This window comes from Odontomachus brunneus, unplaced genomic scaffold, assembly GCF_010583005.1.
Source record: "Odontomachus brunneus isolate Ranch 3 - 2012 unplaced genomic scaffold, Obru_v1 Obru_scaffold_126, whole genome shotgun sequence".
NCBI lineage: Eukaryota > Metazoa > Arthropoda > Insecta > Hymenoptera > Formicidae > Odontomachus > Odontomachus brunneus.
The window spans coordinates 15,667-35,017 of record NW_022639576.1 but is presented as its reverse complement, the minus strand read 5'-3'; the positions used below and the strand labels follow the sequence as shown (position 1 = coordinate 35,017).

Sequence of the window (19,351 nt, the reverse complement as noted above, 5' to 3'; positions counted from 1 at the left end):
TGTCCAGTGTCGAGATATCGATATTCCGCGGTATGTGGAACATTTTAAAATTGACCAATCGCAGTACCGCGAGAATACTTGTTTTTCGATAGCTTGCAAGTTTGAACGCCGCGATTGGCCGGATTCAAACGATCTCGATTGTCATTTCGTCGACATCTTGGCGCTCGATAATTTTTAACTTCCATTACCTGTCATACAGCTAGAACACCCTGTAGAACATTCCGCGAGGCAATGTACTACGCGCGTACGCACGCGTCTATCGAAAAAAGTCACGTGGGCTGCTTGTAGTAGCGTGAGTGATGCACGGTGAATTCGCGTCAAAATGCTGAATGAATGTCGGTAAATTGAATATTTCCAGATACTACGAACATGGCGTGTTATTTGAGGGTTACGAGTGAATCGGCGGTCGTGAGACGGGAGGATGAATGAAATCGAGGAGGATGGAACAATCGCGGCTTTATTGTTGATGATTCGCGCTGGCTGTGGCATCAGGATTTGTTGTCGCCGTTTGTTGGTGCTTTGACATGCATACGCGCGGGTCGCGTGCGACAAGTATAACCTGTTTACGGTATTAAACGTTATCGTAATTGAAGACGCGAGAAAAGAAAAAACTATCGTTATCGTCGCTGCCATCGAAATCATTAATTGTACGACCACGAGCGATACGATTGAATTTTGAGTATGAATCAGAAGGTGGTCACCGCGTTTTACTTGTTGTTAAACATAGTCCTGTCGATCACCATTGTACTGCTAAACAAATGGCTCTACGTCAACACCGGCTTCCCGAACATCACGTTATCGATGATCCACTTCATCATGACATTCGCCGGCTTGATCATCTGCGAGAAGCTAAATGTCTTTTGTATCAAGGATATCGATATCAAGGAGATGGTGCTGATCGCAATGACGTTCTGTGGATTTGTCGTGCTGACGAATTTGAGTTTGGCTCATAACACAGTTGGGACGTATCAGGTGGCAAAGATGTTGACAACACCCTGCGTGATAGTGATGCAGATGATATTTTATAGGAAGCAGTTTAGCATACCTGTTAAGTTGACATTGTTACCCATCACACTGGGAGTCATAATCAATTTTTACTATGACATACAATTCAACATCATTGGGACTATTTATGCAACACTGGGAGTGTTTGTAACATCTCTGTATCAAGTGGTAAGAGTCATCGCTCTTTTGTTGCGTAATTTTAAAAACACATTTCTCAATGTGAACATGTAGAAATTCTTTCTTTCTTACAGATGGTGAACAGAAAACAGAGAGAATTTCGAATGGATCCAATGCAACTGTTATTTTATCAAGCACCACTGTCTGCTGTCATGCTCCTCATTGTCGTTCCTGTTTTGGAGCCGGTTGGACAAACGTTTGCGCACAATTGGTCACTGTTGGACATAGTATGTTTTTTAGAATTCTTTCTAGTCATTATTAGGTTGCAGGAATCTGTTTATATGTATTGTATCTTTCATATGCTGCTCTTACCTGCAGATCATGGTAGTACTGTCCGGAGTGGTTGCATTTTTCGTAAATTTGACTTCCTACTGGATCATAGGGAAGACCTCGCCCTTAACGTATCCTTATGTAAAATTATCACAAGAAATTCGCAAACTTGCGCGTTATACTCTTTAACAAATTATATTCAGATACAACATGGTTGGACATTCCAAATTCTGCCTGCTCCTGCTGGGTGGTGCATTACTTTTTCGTGAAACGTTAGCGATCAATCAGTTGATTGGTATAACATTGACATTAGTGGGAATTATATTATATGCTCATGTCAAGGTAAGTCCAGCTTCTGCGCTGTGATCTTCTCGTCAATTATTTCGTTTATTCTCGTCGTTTATTTCGTTTTCTTTGTTTGCAGATGAAAGATAATCATACCGTAGCGCCGGAGTTCGAAGAGAGAGAAACAAAGCCGTTGCACAAAGTATAATATCATTTCCAGAGTGGTAGTTGATCGAGGAAACTCGAAATTTGACGAAGTTTATCAGTCAGCCGGTACTTAAAAGCGCATATGTTTTCTAAGTCTTGAAGTCTGTTGCAATAAACGTTAATACGTAACTGTCTTTCAAATCTTCCTAATCCCAACTGAAATATCATAGCATGCAATGATTAAACGTTTCTCGTATATTACACTACCATAAAAGTAAGTACAAACTTTTATATTTTGGCACGAAAGAAAGAGGTTTAATACTTCCGATCGTTAACATCGTTAACTAATGCTGCAATTCTAAGCAAATATACGAGTAAATCGTAAAGACGTAGCTTACGGAAAAAACAAAAAAAAATCGTAGATATTTACGAGTTATCATATGATATACAGTTTGCATAGAATTACAGATCTATTCATAAGTTCACGAGTTACGAATTTTGTCTAGAATTGTAGTAGTATAAAGCGTCTTCTACAATGGCAGTAGGAGTAGTAGTAAGAAATAATCGATTGTGATTGGTCTATTTACTTACTGCTTATTTCTTACTACTACTCCTACTGCCATTGTAGAAGACGCTTAACTCGTCTCTATGAAAAAAAGAATGTAGGTACAAAAAACTGTCACGTATCTGTCCAAGTTGATCGGCGTTAGTGTAACAAATCGAACGAAACGTTATAAGGTAACAAAAGAGAAAAATAAAATCGCGTTTTTATGGCAACGTTGAAATATGATATTGCGCCTGTAGATAAAACAAAGAGGGAATTGTAGTAACTCGGTGTGGCAAAAGGGTCGCCGTCACACCTAGGGTTAGGGGGTAGTTGAAATTAACGGAACGTCAACTCATGCAGATTCGTCATTAGTTTTACCCAGGTGCATCGGACCCGATAACCTCCCTTCTAGGAGGCGTTTATATACGGACCACTTGGTAGTTGCAGCACCTTCGCGAAACTATCCTCCAGTGAGACATCTGGATTTCAGAAAATGTATTAACTGCTAATCGGATGGATTTTTTGAGCAGATATTTTTTGCGATGGTGTTTAGGATTATCTTCTCGGTATGAATACATCGTGATCGTTTGCGACGTATATTATGTTTTCTCAAATACAAAAAAATATGCATCTCATTTTATCGTGGATAATAGGTCTCGTTTTAGGAAGATGTCGTCGATGGCGATTGGATCAATAAACGGGTCGTGCTTGAGCTTAAGAATGTGGCGCGCAATTTGCGGAAAGCTGTGCATTTGAAACCCGCCAATGGTGGGAGTATTGTAAGCTTTCGCGTGGTGTCGCCACCGACGACGAGAGGGGGCGATAGTGAGGGCAAAAAGTTGCGGACGGGGGAGTTGTTACACGTTTATCAATCAAACAAAGTAGTTAGCAACGTATCTGTACGTGCATGTCTCGCTTCTTATGCTTTTCCAATTCACGAAAAGTCAGCAATGAAGATCGAGGAGGTAAAAAGCACCGCCAAGACGCAGAGGATTTCCGCACACACGCATATCAAGGGTCTGGGCCTTGACGAGAATGGTATCGCTATTCAAAACGCAGCCGGTCTCGTGGGTCAGGAACTGGCGCGTGAGGTTAGTTGTTTAAGAGCGATGTTTCTGTAAAAGGGCGAGTTTTTTAATTCACCGATGGATCTATCGCATGATGCGTAAATAAGACGAGTTTTTTAATTTATCGATGGATCCATTGCATGATGCGTAAATACAACGAAACATTGCATTTGCGCATCATGCGATGGATCCATCAATGAATTAAAAAACTCGACCATATAGCGAAACCTACATTTGCGATGGATGATCGATGAATTAAAAAACTCGACCAATTCGAAAATTATCATATGAATATGTGCATTTTCCCGGTTGTAATAAAAATAAGGTCTTTTTAAACCACATCCGACCTAACAACAAACCTAAATCACATACTGAGATATAATTCTTTGCTAAAAGACGCTAATCATGTCTTTATATACTGAGAAAAGAGAGAGAGAGAGGTTTTCCTTTACAATGATTTAACACTCAATTGTAACGTTAATATTATATTCACAGGCAGCTGGAGTTGTTGTCGATATGATAAAGTCAAAGAAGATGGCAGGACGTGCTGTGTTATTAGCAGGCCCACCAGGTACAGGCAAGACCGCGATAGCTCTTGCCATTGCTCAGGAACTCGGCAACAAGGTACCTTTTTGCCCAATGGTGGGCTCAGAAGTTTACAGTTCTGAGATAAAGAAGACCGAGGTTCTCATGGAAAACTTCAGAAGGGCCATTGGCTTGAGAATTAAGGAGACGAAAGAAGTATATGAGGGTGAAGTAACAGAGTTGACACCTGTGGAAACAGAGAATCCCATGGGTGGTTATGGCAAAACTGTCTCACATGTAGTCATTGGATTGAAAACAGCTAAAGGTACAAAACAGTTAAAGCTAGACCCTTCCATATATGAGTCCTTGCAAAAAGAGAAGGTAGAGACTGGTGATGTAATTTACATTGAGGCAAATAGCGGTGCTGTAAAGAGACAAGGTCGAAGTGACAATTTTGCCACGGAATTCGACCTGGAGGCAGAGGAATATGTTCCATTGCCAAAAGGTGATGTACATAAGAAGAAGGAAGTTATTCAGGATGTAACACTGCATGACTTGGATGTAGCTAATGCCAAACCACAGGGAGGTCAGGATATCATGTCTATGATGGGGCAATTGATGAAGCCTAAAAAAACGGAAATTACAGGTAAAAAGTTATATATTATTTTTATGTAATCATATATATATAAGGTGAACTACTTATAATGTTAATGATAATTGTAAAATATACATTATATGCATCATATGAATAAATGGTTATAGACAAGATTCATTTGATATTAAAGGGGACATAAGATGATACTATCAGTAATATTATAGCTGACACTATTATAGGTCAAACAAAGATCAACTATATATTTTTTTAATGGATCTATTCTCGTAAATCTCTTCATAGATATGTGTGAAAATAGCATGAAACAAGTGATCTTTTTTTAAAGTCATCTTAAATTGCTCATGTTTGAATTGTGCACATTTTTGTCTAGAAATAAAAATATGCTTAATTATGTATGAATTATTTTAGACAAGCTTCGGAAAGAGATAAACAAGGTAGTAAACAAGTACATCGACCAAGGTATCGCCGAGCTAGTGCCGGGAGTATTATTCATAGACGAGGTTCACATGCTTGACATAGAGACGTTCACATATCTTCACCGCGCTCTGGAGAGCGCTATAGCGCCGATCGTTATTTTCGCTACAAATCGTGGTCGCTGTGTGATTCGGGGCACTGAGGACATCGTCTCTCCGCATGGCATACCTCTCGACTTGTTGGATCGTTTACTCATCATCAGAACTCTTCCCTATTCTAGGCAGGAGATCGAACAGATCGTGAAGCTGCGAGCCGTCACGGAGGGTTTGCAAGTCGAAGACGAGGGTCTCTCAGTTCTCGCCGAACTCGGCACGAAAACTACTTTACGATACGCGATACAGCTTTTAACACCTGCGTACTTGACGGCAAAGATCAACGAGAGACCCAGTGTCAAGAAGGAAGATATCGACGAAGTCAGTGCGCTTTTCTTAGACGCTAAGTCATCCGCCAAAATACTTACGCAAAATCAAGATAAGTTTATGAAATAAAAATTAAGTCTTAATAGAATAAATATTAAGTTTTACAGTACACTATTCTCTTCAAGTTGCTTCCCTTCATTTTCCAAAACTACGTTAACTAAGTTTAATTACGTTAACTACGTTAAACAATTTGATCAATTTGTGATTGATTTTTTATTAGGTTTTCTCTTCGAACTTTCATTCGTCCAGTTATATTTTTATTAAAGTAATAATTGCTTGAATTGTACATACAGCGTGGTAGTGTCAGCATAGAACTATTGTTAATAAATTGCATTATGATCAATAAGAATTTCATGTACTGAAAATACTAAAAATTTTTCATACAAATTAATCTTACATATAAATGTATCGTTTATATTAATAATATAAATTGTATACAAATAAAAAAATTTCTGGCAAAGAATGTATGTATATATGTACACGCGCGCACACACATTTGAAATATTGAAAATATATTTTTAATTAATAATTATATTTTTGGTATAACTAAAAGTATATATACTCGTCGAGTACGCGAGAATAGAAAGTAAGGCCTTGCGGAAATCACGGTCACGTATAATCTATGTATTGTACAACGTTTGCGAGACTTGTGCGGTGAATAAAATAGCTAAGTTTTACTAAGCTACATTAGATTAAATCTTAAATTTGTAAATATCACAACACATACAACAAACGCGATAACAATTGCAAAATATCAAAATATTGTCTTAGACGTCTTGCAGAGCTCAGGGTTCAAGTCAAGCCGTAATCAGAAGTTGTGACATCATGCGTACGATGCAGTGGATATAAAATCTCCGTCAAGAGTTGAACATTTCTTAGTTTTGTGGGGACTTTCAAGCGATAACGCGCCAACGTGAATCACACGACGCGGTCGGTCTTCTCGACAATTTGTGCGTGCACATTATTTTTTATTAGAAGCTAGGATGCTCTACGCTCTGAAGATGGTGAGGTGTTGCAGATTACTTAACACTAAACACAATATCGCGACTCGGTACGCGCGCGGATTGCAGTCGAATAGTTCGCAGAGGAAGAAACTCGAAGGATTGCTTCCGCAAACGGAAGAATTCCAGGTTAGGCATATCGGGCCTAGAGAACACGAGCAAATCAAAATGTTGCAGACTATTGGATACCGGGTAATTCACTCAATATTGATATCGTATAATGAACAAAAAAATCTTGCTTGTCGCGGTTAGATTAATTTCATCTACGATTCGATATTTCAGAGTCTTGATGAATTAACGGAAGCGGCGGTGCCGGCTAAGATTCTTCACAAGAAAGATTTGAATATTAACGAGCCTCTTAGTAAGTAATGAATTCTCCTGATCACACAGTACGCGTGTAGCACTCAAATTTTAATAAAATTAGACGGTTTCGCGCGCGAAATTTCGATACTAAATCATCCGGTCTTTGTTTCATTGCCCGTAGAATCAGGCAGAGGGCCTCTTGAAACGCACACATACATGTAAATATGTAATCTTTATTGTGAAAGGGGAAAAAACCAATATGTATTTTTCCATTTTTGAAGATACAGAAATAGTAACTATTTTTTTTTTATGAGATACGATAATCATGGGTCTTGGGCAGAAACGTGACGAGTCACGCGACTTTTCGTTTTGAACTGCTTGAAAGTGATAACCCCTCGGTTATCGTAACGCATTTCATCCTCCCTTGCACATTAATAATGTGTAAATATATCGATTGCATAATTGTAATGTGTGAGAGATGCCAATAATTAATATAATTCTCTATCACGCACTAATATTAACTAGACAAATTTTACAACGTAATCAACTCCGTTGCGATATGTCGTGTAGTAACTGCGATAGTCGGAGAAATTCTGATGCTCTCGATTGGGGTCACATAGTTCAATCTCGTGCGCTCCGCACGATTTTTTCGATTGTCGTCAGAGATTCGTTAATTTCTTATCTTATCGCGACATTACATACGTATACATAGTACGTTATAACATTACGCTTCACTGATCGTATGTTCGATGTTTACTTAAAGGATATAATTTTCATGGATATCGATTGAACGCGAAGTGAATTTTACATTATTACGAAGTAACAACGCAGACTTGCCCTTTTATAGCCGAGTACGAGCTAATGAAACGAGTCACGAAGATTTCAGAAGAAAATGATGTATGGCGCTCTTACATAGGCATGGGTTACAACAACTGCTGCGTGCCGCACACGATTATGCGTAACATTTTTGAAAATCCGGGGTGGTACGCTAAAAACTAAAGTGAAGTAGCGAATAAACGCAAAACTCTTGTTTTGTATGAAACAAAAATCTTGTTGCCACAGGACGACACAGTACACTCCTTATCAGCCCGAGATCTCGCAGGGCAGGCTGGAAGGTTTGCTGAACTACCAAACTATGATATGTGATTTAACCGGCATGGAAGTGGCGAACGCCTCTCTCTTGGACGAAGGGACGGCAGCGGCGGAGGCTCTGACTCTCGCATGCAGGTATAACAGACGGAAGAAGCTGTTCGTCTCCGACAAGGCGCATCCGCAGACCATCAGCGTGATCGCGACGCGCGCCACTTCCTTGGGCTTCACTCTGGAAATCGGAGATGTCTTTAGGGTGGACACGAGTGCGAGGGACATCGCCGGTATCCTTATACAATATCCCGACACAAACGGCTGCATACACGATTTCACGGACATTGTCCAGAAAGCGCATGCCAACGGAGTATGTGTATTATTAAACATTTCAACATACAGGAAACAGAAATCTTTGTTAAATAGGATAGGTGGTAGATAGCAAATGTGAGAGTCTGGTGATTTTGGTGCGCAAAGAGAAACTAATGCTCTTATAATGTCTGATTAACAGAACAAAATTAACCAATATATATTTAAACCAAACATACGTTTCAGTTTTGTAATTGAACTTTTTTTAATCGTTAAAATATTTACAATATTGTCAAAGTAAGCGCTAGGTCAACCGACATAAAAGGAAAAAGAAAGTTTAAATGTCAAAATATGTAAAAGTTAAAGTAAACAGAATTAGAAGTTCTGTTCTGTAACTTCGGAATATTTATCAGAGAAACAGTTCTGTAGCTTCGGAATATTTATTACAAATTTGTTTGTAATATCAGTCAGAGATAGCTTTCTAAAAACAAACGTTACTCACTACAGTGTGTGAGACCATTTATCTTATTTATTTGATTGAATGTCAAGGAACTCCACCATTATTTCGTAGAAATTCTTGCATAAGACACAAAAAAATGCAATTTATTACACTTTATCAATTTCAATACGTTTTTTCTTCAAATATATTAGATTAATAACATCATTTATGTAGCTAGAATGCTGAAATGGCTAATGATTTGTACCCATAAACTTTTTCATTTTCTGGTAGTTACATGTAACATAGTTTAACGATACCTTATACTCTTATCAGACACTCGTGTGCTCTGCCACTGATTTGCTGGCGATGGCCGTGCTCCAACCGCCGAGTGAGTTCGGAGTCGACATATGCGTAGGCACCAGTCAACGTTTCGGGGTCCCTCTTGGATACGGCGGGCCTCACGCTGGATTCTTTGCGTGCCGGCAGAAGCTGGTACGGCTGATGCCCGGTAGAATGATAGGCGTGACGAGAGACTCCAGCGGGCGAGAAGCTTACCGGTTGGCCCTTCAGACGCGCGAGCAGCATATCAGAAGAGACAAGGCCACCAGTAATATCTGTACCGCACAAGCTCTGTTAGCTAACATGTCCGCGATGTATGCGGTGTATCACGGACCTCAAGGTATACGAAATATCGCGAGCAGAGTTCACAATTTAACGTTGGCTCTTGTGGACGGCTTGGAAGCAGCGGGGAACTCGATCAAGAATATATACTTCTTCGATACCATCAGAGTGTCACCGAAGATCCCTGTGCAAACTGTGAAGGAGAATGCGAGGGAAGCTAAGATAAACTTAAGGTTTGTACCTCCTCCGTTGTACGGTTTGAGACGTGACGATGATATGTTAGACAGTTAGGCACTGAAAACAGTCTATTGCGATTTTATGAGTAAAACTGCAACGTGGAAACTTATAGATACCACAACGATGGTACAGTTGGGATATCTCTCGACGAGACAACGACGATAGAGGACGTGAACGATCTCTTCAAGATATTCTCGGCGAACACTACAGTGAATAACGTCGTCAGGAAAGAGAATTACCTCACGAGAAGTTTGGATAAAACGGAGGATTTTCATCGTACCATTCCGTACTTGCAACATCCCGTCTTCAACAGTTATCATTCCGAGTCGAGGATAGTCAGATATATGAAATCTCTGGAAAACAAGGATGTATCTCTTGTACACAGTATGATTCCATTGGTAAGTGATCGTTGTCTCACAGACGAGCAGATCTGAGCGTTTGGATCCCTTTTGTATCTCTATCGTTCACCAGGGTTCTTGCACGATGAAACTCAACTCGACGACGGAAATGATGCCCTGCAGCTTGAAGGGCTTCACAGACATACATCCTTTCGCCCCGGTTGAGCAGGCCAAGGGTTACCAGCGACTATTCGCCGAACTGGAGCGAGATCTGTGCGCGATCACCGGCTATGATGCCGTCAGTTTACAGCCGAACAGCGGGGCGCAGGGCGAATACGCGGGCTTGAGGGCGATTCAGTGTTATCACGAGTCTAGAGGCGACAAATGCAGGCAGGTGTGCTTGATCCCGACGTCGGCGCATGGCACGAATCCCGCGTCTGCTCAAATGGCGGGTATGCAGGTGGAACCGATATCAGTACGCAAGGATGGTTCTGTAGACATGACGCACTTGACGGAGATGGTCGATAAGTACCAGCAGACGTTGTCGTGCCTGATGATAACGTATCCGTCAACGAACGGCGTGTTCGAGGAGACGATTGGCGATGTATGCGACATAGTTCATGCCGCTGGCGGGCAAGTGTACTTGGACGGCGCTAACATGAACGCTCAGGTGGGGCTGTGTCGGCCTGGCGATTACGGCAGCGATGTGTCGCATCTCAACTTGCATAAAACCTTCTGCATTCCTCACGGAGGTGGCGGACCCGGCATGGGTCCTATTGGAGTGTAAGTGAATGCTTCTTCCAATCCTTGCGTTTACATTCGTTGAAGATTATGCGACTTTAAAACTTAAACTCTCAAATTTAACTTGCAGAAAGAAACATCTTATACCTTTTCTGCCGAGTCATCCTGTAATAAATTGCTCGGGTAACGGCAACGGTAACAACGACATCAGGAATTTAGGTGCTGTGTCGGCCGCGCCTTTCGGATCATCCGCTATTTTACCGATCTCATGGGCTTACATCAAGATGATGGGGCCGAAAGGCTTACGCAAAGCTACGCAGATAGCCATTCTCAATGCCAATTACATGAGCAAGAGACTAGAAGGATATTATAAAACACTGTACAAAGGCGAGACCGGACTAGTCGCGCACGAGTTTATTTTGGACGTGAGAGACCTGAAGAAGACTGCCAATATCGAGGCAGTTGATATTGCGAAGAGACTGATGGACTATGGTTTCCACGCGCCGACCATGAGCTGGCCCGTAGCCGGGACTTTAATGGTCGAACCGACTGAATCCGAGGACAAGACTGAACTGGATAGATTTTGCGATTCTTTAATCTGTAAGTTTTAGAGACGATTAGATACCACTACAGATATCTCATTATTAAATATAAAAATGTAAGTATAAAAAATGCTAGTATACTCTCGTCGCTTGCTCACGTTTACATTTATTGGCAGCCATAAGAAAGGAGATTGCCGATATCGAAGGAGGAAAATTAGATATAGTACAGAATCCTCTGAAAATGGCACCTCATACACAGGAACAAGTGATCACGAGCGAGTGGAATCGTCTGTATTCGCGAGAGTTGGGGGCTTTCCCTGCTGTGAGTATTTTATCGGACGCTTTCTTTGGTTGAACGTACCTTAATCTGAATTTTAATCGTCATTTTAGCCGTTTGTGCGAAAAAACAAGATTTGGCCTAGCGTCGGCAGGATAGACGACATATATGGCGACAAGAATCTATTCTGTACATGCCCGCCTATCTTGCCGGAGCAGTAGATGCTACATCACTGCATGCTACACATGTACAGTTAGCTTTGTATAATAGGACTAATTAAATATTTATTATCACTTTCATACACAAATATATTATTTATATAAAACATTATAATCTGAGAAGAGTAGTTAAAATATAACGAAAATATTTTTTTTAATGATTTGAACTCGCGTCTCAAATAAATGATTTAAGTCTCCAATTTTATTTACTATTTCTTATGTATATGTGAGTTCTTAAATATCTCTACTATAATCTTTCTGTATTTTCTAACTATTTGCCATGTAACTCTATTTACATTGTTCTAGACAATTTTATGTATTTTAGTTAACCTGTATCGTATACTTAATATATTTTGTACATATATTATAGACCGGGCATTAAGTAAGCAATATTATCAAGCATCTCGGACAGCGTTTCAGATTTAGCTCCGTTAGTTTCCGGCACTTGTTGCGTTAAACAAACTAACGGACCTAAGGCACAGAGCAACGAGTCCAATAATACCGAGAGGCTGCCCGAAACCGCAATCTGACCGTCGTGTTCCTTCAAGCGTTCCCCGATAATCGTCAGGCTCTCACCCAGCAATTTTAGATGAGCTGCGACGTCAATGGGCTGTGTCCCGGTAACTTTGTACATTCCAGTGCCGATCAATGTCTCATTCGCCATATCTCTGTTGACACGATTCGCTGGTGGTGACACAGGAACGTTGCCCACGACGGACGGCACGCCGAGCTGAATGGTCTTTTTCGTAGAAGCAGGCTTCGTTTCTTTGCCATTACCTGAAATGCAATGCAATACAAGAATATGACTCGTTAATGGCATACTGAATATTTGTCTTAAACGAGACACATGCACGCATAAGACAAACAAAAATGTAACTACGAGGGAAGATCAGAGATAGAAAGATGGATATATTTCCGATCCGATAAATATTCTTCGCTGATGCACGCATGCACAAGAGGGAAAGATATGTGTAAATATATATATATATATATATATATATATATATATATATTATATATATATATATAAATCTGTACTACCACATGACAATATATATACAACATACAAATCGTAAACTGCCTGTGTTACAAGAATCAGCAAACCCACCAATTTTATTAATGAATTTTTTTCGCGAGGCGGGTGGTGGCATTTTCCAGATAGGTTCATCTTTACTGGTCGGTAAAATGTGAGGTTTTGCTGCTAAGCGTTTCGCACGCCTGCGCCAATTATACTTTTCCAGATGTGGTACTGTAGCCCATAGCTCTCCTAATCGCTTAGAAATTGCCGCGAAATCTACAAAAAGCAACGATCATATAAAACAAACATCGAAGTGGCATGCGCTTTTACTAACACAAAAAAAAAAAAATATATATATAAATACAGCTTAAATACCCATGGAAGGAGATTGCTCTACCAATTCTTGCCTAATTTTCTTTGACCATAGCATGTAAGCAGTAAATCTCGTCTTCTAAAAATATTAAAAAATTAAGGCCACCTCTTCGGCATCGCTCATCACTCAGTACATACCCCTTTATCCTTGCGTTGAGCCTTTGTCTTGCCTATAATTTTCCCATCTTTAATAATTAACTTTTTTTTACATTTTTCAAGCATATATAAACTATTTGCTTGCGATGGTGTTTCCTGACCTGCAGGCGGTTCTAGCTTCCTGAACCCCATTTCTCTATCATCTATCATAAGAGGATCAACCTCATTGTCACTCCCAGAATCCATGCTATATCTGTCATCCTCATTTATCCCAGAGGGATCGTCGGAATCTGATGCCGATGATTGCCCCTCATTGTCAGATATGGGTGGTTCTATCTTGATTTTCTGCTGCAACTGATTGGAACCAGAAATTTTCCTCTGTCGCCCACTCTGCTGGGTGGGCGATATCTGTTGGTGTTGTTGATGATGATGCTGTGATATTTCATATTGATCCAACAGCTGCTGATGTGCCTGTTGCTGAGCCTTTATCTGTCGTTTATGCTTATTTTCTGCAAGATCGTCGGGTGACTCAAAGTCGACTAGCTTGGAGGATTTCTTCCTTACCCGGCCACTGCGCGAGATACCCGTGACCTCTAGATCTGAAAGATAAAGCAGACTGCACCTTGCCAAAAAAAGAAGGAAAGAGTTTAATGTGCTTTTGCAATAACTAACTACCAAGCTGAGACATCTATAGATTCAGGATAGACACAATATAGAGAGAGGCAAGGTCTACTTCTACACGCAGGCTACTAGATATCAGCCATCAAAGATGTTGGCAGCCAGTCGCAGTACAACTCTCAGTTTCTCTCTTTGCTTCTACATTCTTTTCTACAAAAATTATGTAGCATATTCTGTGCATGTAACAGTCAATTGTTTAATCGATTAGATATTTCATGGATCGTGGAACAAGTAAATATACGATATAAAAAAACTTTGCTTCCCAACAACAAGTTTTTGACTTCGACGCAATTGTTTGACAGGATTACATTTGTACACGTGACAGATAGCAAAACAGGTGAAGCAGGGAATCTTTACCATCATTACGTTCGCAATGACAAATATAGAAACATGACGTGACGCAACATCAGTCTTTGCTATATTTCCCACAATAATTCTAACCACAATAGAGAGCCCGTGTATACGTCAGTTAGTACGGCGATTACCCGCCGTGTGTCAAGGCGCTAGCACGCCTTGTAAACGCCAGAGATCACAACCGAAGAATATCGCACAAAGAGAACTCCGGGATTTCCTACGAGAATGCGCGCAAATCATGCGATTTCACCGCAAGCAATTCCAGCCAGAACAAGCAAACGACCTAGCTAACCAGGATGGTTGCAAACGGCGCGACGAAAACCGATCTCACCGTCGTTCTTCTGCCGTTTTGGCGAGCCGAACATATCCATAGCGTCCTTCCCCTGGTCTGCGTGTCGTCCGCGCCGCGGCGTCTTGTCAGATCTCGCGGGTTTACAAATGTACCTACGCATGACGACGCGTTGAACGGCCGCGTGGGCGCGATGCACTTAACAATGTTTTCGCTCAATGTGCGCACTTGTTCGTGATCTCTTCTGACTAATGGAACAGGACTCGGTTTATTCGCACGACTTTTCTAAAAACAATTGATGTTTGTCTTATGTGTACGAAAGTCGTGCGGCCGCGGGGCGCATGCGCAAGCGCGGCGCGATATTTCGAACTTCGAGTTGCGAGCTCACTTCAAGCGATACGACATTTTTACGAGTCTTTCGTAACGGTTGCGTCGTCAGTTTCCGATTGCGTCGTGGATCGCGTAAAATAACGATAATCGGAGGAAGGGCCAAGAGATCTTCGAAAACGAAGTAGACTCGGGCCGGAGGCTTCGTTTGGAATATCGATATACGACAGCTATTGAGAGGTACGCGGTATATTTGTTCATTTCGTAGCCGGCTCTCGTTACAGCATTCATCAATTTGCGACACTTATTCAGGTTTTATTAAATATCCAGATGTATGAGGACTTGTTAACTATTTATCAATCATGATCTATTATCTATTTATTTATTTATCTATCTATTTATCTATTTATTCGTTTTCATTTAAATCCTCATATATCTTAATACTTCATATTTATATCTGCGCAAGAATTTCGACTACTGGACTGTTTTCTACTGTTTTTCACATATGAATTGTTAGTCACAAAAGGATATCGAAATAATTTGAAAGAGAAACGACAAAATGGCCGGCGAAATCAAAGTGAAATATTTAGTCGAATTAAATGTTCAAGCCAGCGGCACACGGTGCTTGTTTTCATGCTGGATTGCTTGCTGGATGGAAATATTCCATTTTGATTAGTGCATTTCCATCCATCTTCAGAAATGCACCAATCAGAACAGAATATTTCCATCCAGCAAGTAAACCAGCATGAAAACAAGCATCGTATGCCATTGGTTTAAGATATAACACTAATTGCACAAGTAAATATAAAATGCAAATTCAATTATTGTAAATTAACATTATTGCTTATACAAATTCTACAATTGCTTCTACTGGTAATCTAGAAGCAGTGGTCATAATTTATACCATTAACATATGCCTTCTTTTTCATACCGCATCTTTTAAGTATATAATAATATAGATTATAGATTATTAATAATAGATTTCTCGAAATAGAAATACCAATTACATTCATGAATATTTCACATATTGCATGTTATCCCTTTTGAATTTTTTTTATTAATAAAAGAGTGTCTTTCTAAATGTATCTAGAAACTAATCAGGACATTTGGCCTCATATTTAAAGACACTTTTACTAATAAAAGAGAGTGCAGAATAAGGACTGTAATAAACACCTGTATCATGTATTTAATACATATAATACTTATAATAATATATAGAAATACTTATATGTTAAGCTAGAACAATACAATGTACGATATTCATGTTTTCTTACATGTATGCTGACATGCTTTAAGTTCAGTTCGTTGCATAAATCGCTACTGTGCACTGAAAGATCCATCTAGTGAACACAAAGTATTATCCATATTGCAATGTCAGTTCAATCATATGGTATATTATGTAACTGTCTACTATTAAACTACTATGTACTTTGTTATGTAACAAAGTAACAGTTATATAATATAACTGAGCTGACATTGTAACATTGATGAAACTTTGTATTTACTGGGCATGTAGTAAGAGCAACTTGCCAGTTAGCTTACATGTCAGAAAGCATGAAATCGTGCATTGTGTGATTCTAGTTTTATACAATGGGATATATCTATCTCATGTAAAAGTATTTTTACACGTTATTCAGATTATAAAAATTTATTTGAAGACTTAAATTGATTAAAGACTTAATCAGCTAACATAATAGAATTAAATGTTATCTTCTTGCTGCCAACCATCATCATTAGATAGAAATCTTCGTTTGTGGCTAGTGTTCATGTACGGTCTCAAAGCCCATTGTGTGTCGGCTGTTGCAGCAATGTCCAGAGTACCAAGTTTGATTTCATACAGTTTTAATTGGAAACGTGGTCCTACTTCTGTCATTTCTATCTCTTTGCCTTTTGATTTCTTATATATATGATGTCTGAAACATATACAATCATCGTGGTTAGCGAAACTAATCACTCTCTTACTGTCCTCTTTTGGTACAGGAAACAGGTATTTCAGAATGCTCATCACTCGCTGTCCCAGTGTAGTTTTGAAATTATGGAAAATCAGATGTGGATATTGCTCCGACATCGTGCCAATGTCGGGTATATCGTGCCTCATTATGACATTGGACATTGTGAAGTAAGCAGTGGGCCCGTATGGTAAATGGCATATCACCAAGCTGTCGGGCATACCGCGGTGTTCGTGCACGATGATGAAGTCCGTAACATCGTTTGTCTGACAGGCTTCAATCAGCTGCTTCATATCGTAGTTACCACGGTTCATCCGTTGTGAATTGGGAAAGATCAAACGCAGCTCTTTGGCAAACATCTTCAGCCGGGAGCTAGGGTCGCGCGATGTCGTGATGATGATCTTGGGATCCTCCACGCCGGCCCAGCGATACTCGTCGTCCTCGTGGTTGGCTACGGTGCCTCCCATCTCTCTTCCCATAGCCACTGCCATTTCTGGTCCCGCATCTTCCCACTCTATCTTCCTCTGAATGTGTAGGGCGTCCTTACGTAAGTCTGGATGAATAGGTGTATTTTCCTCCAAGCTGCGTTTCAGCTTATCCTTCTTCTCCTGTATTCCCTTTAGCTTGTCCTGCACGGACTTTCTGTAGAGGTATTCTCTACGCATTCGCGCTTGCCGTCGCAACATCCTCGTTGTTCACGGTCACGTTCTGGCTAATTTATTTCGCTTGGTAGGTGTTAATCGTTGCACGTGGGAGAAGAATATTCTTGTTAAAATTATTATATATAATATTCAAAACTCTTAACACCGTACTCGACAACACATTCGTTTATAGGTTATGTTCTGCACATGTGCCTTTGCACTTTGCGCGCCATCGTCCGTTGGCGACATGCAACACCTCGTAGTTTAAGGTCCAGCGAGCGCTGCAAATGCTTTGTAGCGTTTATACTTCTTTCTCTTTCTTCATTCGAATTCGAGGAATAGAATAAGAGGGAGAAACGCTGCGCAGCATTTGTAGCGGTTGTTGGACCGCACCTTATAAGTGCGATCGAGGAGCTTGCTATTAGTGCTATTCAGCGCTACCGTATCATTCTATCTTTGTTGTTTATCTAAGGAGCGATAAAGATAGAAGAACGCGGTAGCGTTGGTAGCGTGCTCCCCGAACGCACCTTATGAGTCGGTTATAGCGGAGAGAAGCATAAGAGCGGTCACCAGCTTGATTTCAATGGCCAGAGCTAGGCGCATTTTGGAGACATTATCTAACAAAGTGCGCCTTTACTATGTTCATTAGGCGCATTTTCGCAGTGGTAACGATAAAATACGCGTGGGCCCCTATTCTTGAAATTTTTGCGTATACGTAATTTTTATTGCGCAGCTATTTTACGGTATGATTAAACTTGCGCAGTAAAACTTACGTATACGCAACTATTTCAAGAATAAGGGTTCTGGTTCGTGCTCGTACTTGGGTGTATATCAGTTGGACACGGGGCAATTGGACACAGTCCAATCACAAGTCGCTGTTTCAAGGGACCCTACAAATGTCTCTAATCACACGGTGCTGTGATTGGCTGTGTCCAAATGCACCGTGTCCAAGTGCACCGTTCCCCTCGTACTTCCGTACAATGGATGCGTTCAGTGAACTCAACAGTTGCACAACAGTTGAGCAATTCGTCAATGTAATTGGTCTATATTTAGGGATCTAACAGTAAGGATCAATAATCGTTAATTGCTCACTGAGCGTTTTTTCCGCTGAACGCGCCCAATGATAGTAAATTAGAAAACGACAAACATTCAATCACTCTATTCTTGTCTCACCGCGCGACGTAGGCACGAAGCGAACTAGCGGCGATATTATCGCAAAATTAGATCATCGGCAGCTCCCGATATGCTCGTCTCAACGGTTGAGAGTGTATGACGTAACGCTCGAGCACGTGTTCGCGCACGCGTGTTTACATAACCCGGTCGCGCATCCCCCAAGCACCGCTCAGTCAGCAGCACGAGCGGGCCGTTACGATGGTATTTTTACCTAGCCTTTGTGGAGCCTGGAGTTTTTGTTAGCGTCTTTGCCCAGGTATTGTTATTACCGATTATTCAATCATTATTTCGTTATTATCCACTTGCGGATATTATCACATGATTGTCAAACAGATATTATCACTATCATTTAATATTCAAGTCTTATTACTTCTTTATTCGATTATTATTTAATTTATTCAGTTATTATTTAATTATTGCTATTACGCAGGAATACAACTCGGGCGTGCCGTTACAACAATTTCTTCACCTCGTCTTTAATCAGTTATTATTGCCGTTGGCCAGTTATTGTTATTCATTGTTATTATCGATTATTCGATCATCGTTGTTCAGTTATCCGTTCGCGGCTATTATTACACGATTGTCGATCAGGTATTATTATCACTACCATTTGTTATTTGAATATTATTACTTTTTTATAATAATTATAATAATATCTGCTCGACAATCGTGTAATAATAGTCGCGAGCGCATTATAACTGAATAACGATGATCGAATAATCGGTAATAACAACGAATAACAATAACTGGCCAACGGCAATAATAACTGATTAAAGACGAGGTGAAGAAATTGTTGTAACGGCACGCTCGAGTTGT

General features: G+C 40.3%; 5 protein-coding genes across 16 annotated transcripts; 3 read left to right on the top strand and 2 right to left on the bottom strand.

The window, feature by feature from the left end:
* Window positions 1–205: 205 nt before the first annotated feature.
* LOC116849855 (solute carrier family 35 member E3-like) lies at window positions 206–2,073 on the top strand. The gene is made up of 5 exons (XM_032827446.1): window positions 206–1,173; window positions 1,257–1,409; window positions 1,501–1,583; window positions 1,656–1,794; window positions 1,877–2,073. The coding sequence occupies exons 1-5, from the start codon at window positions 682–684 to the stop codon at window positions 1,943–1,945; spliced, it is 936 nt and encodes a 311-aa protein (XP_032683337.1). The 5' UTR covers window positions 206–681; the 3' UTR covers window positions 1,946–2,073.
* A 1,179-nt stretch (window positions 2,074–3,252) lies between these two features.
* LOC116849787 (ruvB-like 1) lies at window positions 3,253–5,992 on the top strand. Of its 2 annotated transcripts, none has more exons than XM_032827306.1 (3): window positions 3,253–3,522; window positions 3,994–4,669; window positions 5,045–5,992. In XM_032827306.1, exons 1-3 carry the CDS (start codon window positions 3,382–3,384, stop codon window positions 5,596–5,598), a joined length of 1,371 nt encoding a protein of 456 aa, XP_032683197.1. In that variant the 5' UTR covers window positions 3,253–3,381; the 3' UTR covers window positions 5,599–5,992. The 2 variants fall into 2 exon arrangements, with proteins under 2 accessions (XP_032683197.1, XP_032683198.1); XM_032827307.1 differs by having other exon boundaries at window positions 3,260–3,396.
* Window positions 5,993–6,325: 333 nt separating this feature from the next.
* On the top strand, window positions 6,326–11,805 carry LOC116849784 (glycine dehydrogenase (decarboxylating), mitochondrial). The gene is made up of 10 exons (XM_032827293.1): window positions 6,326–6,722; window positions 6,813–6,891; window positions 7,681–7,816; window positions 7,896–8,286; window positions 8,998–9,518; window positions 9,635–9,920; window positions 9,994–10,643; window positions 10,732–11,201; window positions 11,320–11,465; window positions 11,534–11,805. Exons 1-10 carry the CDS (start codon window positions 6,513–6,515, stop codon window positions 11,639–11,641), a joined length of 2,997 nt encoding a protein of 998 aa, XP_032683184.1. The 5' UTR covers window positions 6,326–6,512; the 3' UTR covers window positions 11,642–11,805.
* Window positions 7,047–14,676, bottom strand: LOC116849785 (HMG box-containing protein 4). 11 transcript variants are annotated; one of them, XM_032827297.1, is made up of 7 exons: window positions 14,449–14,676; window positions 13,286–13,723; window positions 13,167–13,198; window positions 13,032–13,107; window positions 12,747–12,932; window positions 8,982–12,415; window positions 7,047–8,154 (listed from the first exon to the last, which is right to left on the bottom strand). In XM_032827297.1, the coding sequence occupies exons 1-6, from the start codon at window positions 14,606–14,608 to the stop codon at window positions 12,003–12,005; spliced, it is 1,305 nt and encodes a 434-aa protein (XP_032683188.1). In that variant the 5' UTR covers window positions 14,609–14,676; the 3' UTR covers window positions 7,047–8,154; window positions 8,982–12,002. The 11 variants fall into 11 exon arrangements, with proteins under 11 accessions (XP_032683188.1, XP_032683192.1, XP_032683193.1 ...); XM_032827301.1 differs by adding an exon at window positions 13,797–13,975 and having other exon boundaries at window positions 13,167–13,723; window positions 14,488–14,604; XM_032827302.1 differs by adding an exon at window positions 13,797–13,952 and having other exon boundaries at window positions 13,167–13,723; window positions 14,488–14,572.
* Window positions 14,677–15,938: 1,262 nt separating this feature from the next.
* Window positions 15,939–17,738, bottom strand: LOC116849788 (U3 small nucleolar ribonucleoprotein protein IMP4). Its single transcript, XM_032827308.1, has one exon. The coding sequence runs from the start codon at window positions 17,405–17,407 to the stop codon at window positions 16,472–16,474; it is 936 nt and encodes a 311-aa protein (XP_032683199.1). The 5' UTR covers window positions 17,408–17,738; the 3' UTR covers window positions 15,939–16,471.
* Window positions 17,739–19,351: the final 1,613 nt, after the last annotated feature.

Bases quoted from the DNA above. Each gene is read 5' to 3' on its own strand.
- LOC116849855 (XM_032827446.1), top strand. From the start codon at position 682: ATGAATCAGAAGGTGGTCACCGCGTTTTACTTGTTGTTAAACATAGTC. The intron at 1,584-1,655 runs GTATCCTTATGT...AATTATATTCAG, and splicing joins GGGAAGACCTCGCCCTTAAC to ATACAACATGGTTGGACATT. The intron at 1,795-1,876 runs GTAAGTCCAGCT...CTTTGTTTGCAG, and splicing joins TATTATATGCTCATGTCAAG to ATGAAAGATAATCATACCGT.
- LOC116849787 (XM_032827306.1), top strand. From the start codon at position 3,382: ATGAAGATCGAGGAGGTAAAAAGCACCGCCAAGACGCAGAGGATTTCC. The intron at 3,523-3,993 runs GTTAGTTGTTTA...TTATATTCACAG, and splicing joins GTCAGGAACTGGCGCGTGAG to GCAGCTGGAGTTGTTGTCGA. The intron at 4,670-5,044 runs GTAAAAAGTTAT...GAATTATTTTAG, and splicing joins TAAAAAAACGGAAATTACAG to ACAAGCTTCGGAAAGAGATA.
- LOC116849784 (XM_032827293.1), top strand. From the start codon at position 6,513: ATGCTCTACGCTCTGAAGATGGTGAGGTGTTGCAGATTACTTAACACT. The intron at 6,892-7,680 runs GTAAGTAATGAA...GCCCTTTTATAG, and splicing joins GAATATTAACGAGCCTCTTA to CCGAGTACGAGCTAATGAAA. The intron at 11,466-11,533 runs GTGAGTATTTTA...TCGTCATTTTAG, and splicing joins AGTTGGGGGCTTTCCCTGCT to CCGTTTGTGCGAAAAAACAA.
- LOC116849785 (XM_032827294.1), bottom strand. From the start codon at position 14,608: ATGCGTAGGTACATTTGTAAACCCGCGAGATCTGACAAGACGCCGCGG. The intron at 13,724-14,448 runs GTTAGCTAGGTC...TTTATCTTTCAG, and splicing joins CGCCGTTTGCAACCATCCTG to ATCTAGAGGTCACGGGTATC. The intron at 13,108-13,166 runs GTATGTACTGAG...TAATATTTTTAG, and splicing joins CTCAACGCAAGGATAAAGGG to AAGACGAGATTTACTGCTTA.
- LOC116849788 (XM_032827308.1), bottom strand. From the start codon at position 17,407: ATGTTGCGACGGCAAGCGCGAATGCGTAGAGAATACCTCTACAGAAAG.